General features: G+C 45.5%; 1 protein-coding gene across 1 annotated transcript in view; it reads right to left on the bottom strand.

Moving 5' to 3' along the window:
• LOC107299641 (voltage-dependent N-type calcium channel subunit alpha-1B-like) overlaps window positions 1-2,666 on the bottom strand; it is a gene marked incomplete at both ends in the record, with an annotated part of 44,603 nt that extends 41,937 nt beyond the window's left edge. Inside the window, 3 exons of the mRNA XM_015828998.1 lie at window positions 1,037-1,221; window positions 1,457-1,609; window positions 2,575-2,666. Of these exons, the coding sequence (XP_015684484.1) occupies window positions 1,037-1,221; window positions 1,457-1,609; window positions 2,575-2,666 (430 nt within the window). The remainder of the gene's footprint in view (window positions 1-1,036; window positions 1,222-1,456; window positions 1,610-2,574) is intronic.
• Window positions 2,667-6,390: the final 3,724 nt, after the last annotated feature.

Genomic DNA, 6,390 nt, shown 5'->3' with positions numbered 1-6,390 from the left:
CCCCCCCCCCCCAGATCATATAGTACACGGCTGTTTCTGGATCCGTTAAGTAACTCGGTGAGTGTTTTTCCAGTAAATCTGAAAAGGATATTTGACTCCTAATTATGTAACCATAGCAGCAGCAGTAGCTCAATTGCTCGCTCGCTCTCTTCTCCCCCCCACCATAAATTATATATCTGAAATGGAGAAAGCCTGGGAGCAAACACGGAAGGGGGTGGATTTTGATCTGGAAAAATGTGTCATCTCCTTTCAATTCTAGAACTTAGAGCAAAGTTCTTTGGGCACAACGCTCTTCTCTTAGGGAAAAAAATACATATATATATATATAAAAAAGTGGATCCCGTACATAGGAAATTTTGCCCAGCGTTCCTGGCAGATATTCCAACTTGCCAGACCAACCTTATTATCCAACAACACCAGAACCTAGTTTTTTGAGATCTCCACTAATGAAAAAGGAATTGTGGGATCCCTGCAAACTTTTCAATGCCATGTTCCCGAAAAAGGAATCCTGTTGAATCCCACTCAAGTCCTCTGCTGTCCTTTGATGACCAACTGGCCTACATTGCATGGGACCAGGTTATCTGAAGGACCGTCTTTTCTCAATCGTATCTACCCAACCCACCAGAATGGTGAGGCAAGGAATGTTATGGGTCCCCTCTCCTAAGGAGATCCATCTAGTGCAGGGGTAGGCAACCTTGGCTCTTTGATGACTTGTGGACTTCAATACCCAGAATTCCTGAACCAGCTATGCTGACTCAGGAATTCTGGGAGTTGGAGTCCATAAGTCATCAAAGAGCCAAGGTTGCCTACCCCGGATTTAGTGGGACCAAGAAGAAGGACCTTCTCCGTGGTGCTTCCCTCTCTGTGGAACATCACGCCTACAGAGATACGATTGGCCATATAATTTTTCTTATTCAATACATAATAAACTGAGAAAATCCTAATTAGGGTATGGGAAAGATATAGCTCTCCCTTCCATACTTAGTATGCGCTTAAATTACTCAGCCTTTGCTCCTCTGATGCCAGCAGAACTTACATTGTAGAGGATATCGGTCCATCCTTCCATGGTGATGCACTGGAAGACGGTGAGCACGGCAAACAAGATATTGTCGAAGTTGGTGATCCCAAAGTTGGGGCCCTCCCAGTATTTTTTGCACGTGCCTTCTTCACAGCGCCTAGCAGGCCAGTCTTCACCGCACGGGAAGTCTCCCAATCTCTCACCTGCAGGGAAAGCAAAAAAAATGTCATCGGAAAGACTTCATATGACATTCAACTAACACCGGAGGTGTCTAAGAAGAGATTGGACAACCATTTGTCTGAAATGGTACAGGGTTTCCTGCTTGAGCAGGGGGTTGGACTGGAAGACCTCCGTGGTCCCTTCCAACTCTGTTGTTATTCTGTTGTTCGCTCCCCACCTAAGAGTGATCTTGTTAAGGCTGGTCTTCCCATCACCCACCTGTTTCGTTTGAAAAACAAGCTTTATGGAATTTGCCCATGTAGAATTCTAGACCGATAATGGCAAACATCACGATGGCAAAGAAGAGGAGGAGACCGATCTGGAGAAGGGGTACCATTGCCTTCATGATGGATTTGAGGACAACTTGTAAACCTGAGCAAGGGGAAAAAAAGGATCAGTCCATGGAGGGTCTTAGCAAAGGGAGGGACCCAACAGAAAATATCTCAGGAGGGATAAAGACATACTTCAAATATTGCTAACTTCTAGCCTAGCTTTCTGGGCATTTCCACCAGTTTGGGTTCAAATCCAGACTTTGACTTGGCTTTGCCCAGGCTGAATCTTCACAAAGGAGGGTTCTGACTCCTCAAATAATATCCGCCCGCCCCTCAAGGAATAGTCCAGCCATTTCTTGGCAGCTGTTCCTAGAATCTCACAAAACTTTAGGGAAGCTGACAAGTTGATGACAATTTAGCGACTTCTAAAGTGATGGAAATATTGTGAATACTTGGGCCACCAAATGAGAAGGGAGAACTCTTTGGGGAAGACCCCAAGGTTGGGAAAGAAGGAAGGCCAAAGGAGAAGGGGATGGCAGAGGATGGAATGGTTATTGAGGCAGTGAACATGAATTTGGGCAAACTCCAGAAGAAAGTGGAGAACAGAGGAGGCTGGCGTGCTATGGTCCATGGGGTCACGAAGAGTTGGGCATGAGTTAGCAAGTGAACAACAAGACTGGTTCAAATAGGATGGTGGGGGGCATCCCTTAAGTGTGGCTGTTGTAGGAAAAGCAACTGAGGCAACAGCTGAAAGAGAAAGTTCTACAAAATTGAAGCACCCGGTCCTAATCGTCCTCATGTACCCTACTTAATTTTAGTTTGTCTTCACTTTTCTTGGGCTATCTCCAAAAGAGACATCAGTCAGTGGAAGCACCAGTCAAATCTCACGACATGTCAATTCAGTTAAACGGAGGGAGACAAGGGGGTTCAATAATCTTAGGCAGGCGATGCAGACCCGCCCTTCTTGAGCCAAGCAAGTCCTGTCCATTAGAAAGAGAGGAGGGTGCAATGTATCGTGAGAGTTGGAATCTAACTTATACCACCCCGGAACGTTCTTCCACTTACTTGGGATTCCTGAGACAAGTTTCAGGGGTCTCAGCACACGGACGGCTCTCAGCGTTCGAAGGTCAAACTGGGTCCCAGCTGTAGCCAGAATCCTACCAAGAGAAAGAGAGAAAGAGAGAGGGGGGAAAATAGCATTAGTGTAGCGGAAGGAGAGGTGGAGTCAAGAGAGTAATCAGCCTAGAGTCATTACATTGCCACAAACGGACTAATAAGTGAATTCTATTGGTTCTTAGGTAGCACCAATTTAGTGCTGACTATTAGGTGGCTAGATTCCTGGGTATAGCCATGAGCAATAAATCAGCTTAACTGGAACTTAAAGTGTGGCCCCGATTCTCTCGTACATGACAAATATCATCTTTTGGGACTAAATTTCTTGCATCTATCCATGATGCAAAAAGGGCCCACAAGCCTTTTTCTGCTCACATCCCAAGGATCTTGTCTCCAACTCCTATCCAGTCCAGAAGTGATACAGGCAGGTTGGGGGAAGTAATTTGAAGCATAACAACCATTTGCTCCAAGAAAACTCATCTCAAACTTGCACCAGGACATGTTCCCTGCAGTCATCAACTTTAACTGCTCGTTTGTAAAACAGGACAGGGCTGTAGGAGAAGGAAGGGCAGAAACTGGGGGTGGAGTCAAAAGGGGAGTCAGCTTAGAATCCCTACGCAGCCACAAGTGAATTAAGTCCAGCCTTTCTTGAAATTCCCCGGGTCCTTGTCTAACTCCAAGCATCTGCCGGCCATTAGTTGAGAAGGTTACTTTGCATAGGCTGTTTAGAAGTAAATTGGTTTAACTGGACCTTCATGGGTGGACCTGGTCTTTTGTGACTGACAGTGGCTGGCAGCAACCAAAACATCCATGGTCCAGATGTTCCTCAGCAAACGTCCCCATCTCTGAGCCAATAATTCTCAGAGGGCCTTGGGGGTGTGTGTGACACTGTTGGGTATGAAAGACCAATAAAGGTAGCTCAGGGTTGAAATGAGGGGTCCTTGGTTCTCTCTGAGCTTGCTTGTTTTCTTGCAGACGTTTCATGACCCAACTAGGTAACACCATCAGTGCTAAATAATATCACACATGAGATGGTTGGGTAATGAAGTCTGCAAGAAAACAACCACGATCAAGAGCAAAAGACCAGGTCCTCACACTCAACTTTAAACATATTTATCCATTGAGCTAATTTTTATTTTTTAAAAAAGGGGGGGAAGCTTATGGTCTCAGCAGGTAACCGCAACCTTGTCTGAACTTGGAAGCTAAAGACGCCACCAGGAAATCTCGGAAGGTAGAATACACGGGAACCTCAAAAACAAATCTGGCAAAACGTTCCCCGGCTGTTGCCAAGAACACAACGCGGACACATCCATCAAGGCAGCAGGAATGGCATTTTGACTCAAAGGAGATTTTATCCTTTTAGGTTCTTATGAAAAAAATAATAATAATGAATCAACCGAATTTCCCATCATTGGCAAAGAGTTCAGAAGCCATCAATCCAGCAATGGCAAAAAAGATGTTGCTGGGGAATAAAATTAGAAGTTGTAAATTGCTGGAGGGAAGGGCTGGTGAAACCGGTCCAAGCTGTATTTGGACTCTTGTTTATTAACTGCTGTCAAAGGTGTAGATCAAAGTGACAACTCGGGAGGTGTGAAATATAAAGCCGCCTTTTATATGGCAAGGCCTCCTCCCTTCAATATTAAAATATTATTCTAAAAGGCGGCGAGGAAATGCATTGGCAGTCAAAGGAGGAGAGCCTGTCACGTCTAGCTGAATGTTTTTGTTCGCAAAAGGGAATAAGAAAAGGACGGCGAATTTGTCACAAGCGACAGGCCCGCTTGGAAATTAGACCTTATTCTCTCCTGGACTTCACTGAACTGATGGGGTGTCAGGAGAACAGAAAGACGGTCCTGCACGAAACGTTTTTGAGATTTAGAAGAGAGGCAAGGTATCGGAAGAGACAGGATTCAAAGGGGGGAAAAAATGGTTGCTGGAATAGAATTTACAGAGATGAGAAGGAAATAGATTACGTCTGAACGGCGGCATTAAAACTGTGAAGTGATGGAGTGTTGTTGCACTTTTGTCTTGGAGTTATTTGATTTAGATCTGCATCCGTCTAATATTTCCAGACTCCAAGGGACTTACAAGCAATTTTAAAGAAGGCAAAATAATTAAAGATCCGAAACAAACAAATAAGAGAATCATTATCTGACAACAAAAGCCAGGTTGTGGGGTCCTTGGGGGGGGGGTGTGTCTCCGAGCTTGGGGGTTTACTTGCAGACGTTCCATTACCAAACTAGGTAACGCCATCAGTGCATTGATGGTTTCACCTAGTTTTGTTACATTTATTAAATTTTCATACTGCCCGTCTTCCCTATAAGATGACTCATCACCTAGTTTGGTAATGAAACGTCTGCAAGAAAACCACCTATCTCAGAGGGCACAGTTCTCCTCCTCCTCTTCCTCTTCCTCTTCCTCCTCCTCCTCCTCCTCTTTGCAAACCCCACTCCCATCTAGTGTTGATGTTACCTAATTGGGTAATGAAATGTTGTTCTTCTCTGAATTTTTTCCAAACTCTCAACATCTTTTTTGTGATATGGGGACCAAAATCGGCTGCAGTATTCCAGGTGTGGTCTTACTAGGGCTTTATAAAGTGGTACTAATACTTTGCGTGATCTTGATTCTATGCCTCTGTTTATACAACCCAGGATTGTATTAGCTTTTTGGGGTTGCTGCTGCACACGGCTGGCTCATAGTTAAGTGATCATCCACTAGGACAGGGCTTTTCAACCAGTGGTACGGGTACCACCTGTGGTACATTGGCACCTGGCAGGTGGTACGCGACCATCCTAGAAAAGTGGTAGTGGGGGAGGGGAATGAGCCGAACGGGTGGCAGAACCGTACAAGCCTGAGCAAGAGATGGCTGGGGCTGCAGGGCTGTCAGGGCTCAGCGGAAGCACCAGGATCAGTGCCAGGCTCCAGCTGGAGCTCGGCGCTGATCCTGGCGCTTCTGCTGAGCCCAGAAGAAGCGCCGATCAGCTGGAATGTTGCAGCCTCTCCAGGGTCTTGTGATTTACATTCAGATGCTTGGCAACTGATTCATATTTATGATGGTCACAGTGTCCCAGGGTCATGTGAAGTGACCAAAACCTGCTGCAACCACCCAGCAGATGAAGGGAATAAAAACCAAATACCCCCCATCCCATCCCCGCTGCCAATCCTCAACAGAAATGCTCACAACAATGAAAACCTCGGACAGGAGGAAGAGCGCCACTGGGTGGGCAGGCAGGTGTCTTGCTCGGCTGTGGCTTGGGGGGCACTTTTTTCAGTGTCATTGTAACTTCGAACAGTCACTAAGCGAACTGTTATAAGTTGAAGACTACCTGTACTTCATCACTTTTTTCCTTTTTTGGGGGTGTGTGTCAGGTTTTTGACACCTTGCTAGGCGACTGGTGGTACTCAGATGTTGCCATATCCTAAAAGTGGTACAATGGGTGAAAAGGTTGAAAAGCCCTGGACTAGGACTTCAAGGTCCCTCTCACAGTTACTGTTTTTAAGCCGGGTCTCGCCCAATCTGTATTCGTATCTTTGGTTTTTCCTGCCTAAATGTAAAATGTAATATCTTCCAATCGTCCCTGCAATTAGCTAAACGATCTTCTCTCTCTCTCTCTCTCTCTCTTTGCTCAAGGCGATGCCAGGGCTGAATTCTCGACAAATTCTCTCCCATCTGTCTACACTGATTATTTTTTTTTTTATTTTACTCTCCACCACGGCTCCGTTCTAAAGCCAGATCTTTGCAATCTCGAATTGTGCTTTGTACAATGAGCG

Source organism: Protobothrops mucrosquamatus, unplaced genomic scaffold, assembly GCF_001527695.2.
Source record: "Protobothrops mucrosquamatus isolate PMUCROS unplaced genomic scaffold, P.Mucros_1.0 scaffold5211, whole genome shotgun sequence".
NCBI classification, from domain to species: Eukaryota; Metazoa; Chordata; class Lepidosauria; order Squamata; family Viperidae; genus Protobothrops; species Protobothrops mucrosquamatus.
Note: the sequence above shows the minus strand (reverse complement) of the source record. Positions and strands in the feature narration are given on the sequence as shown.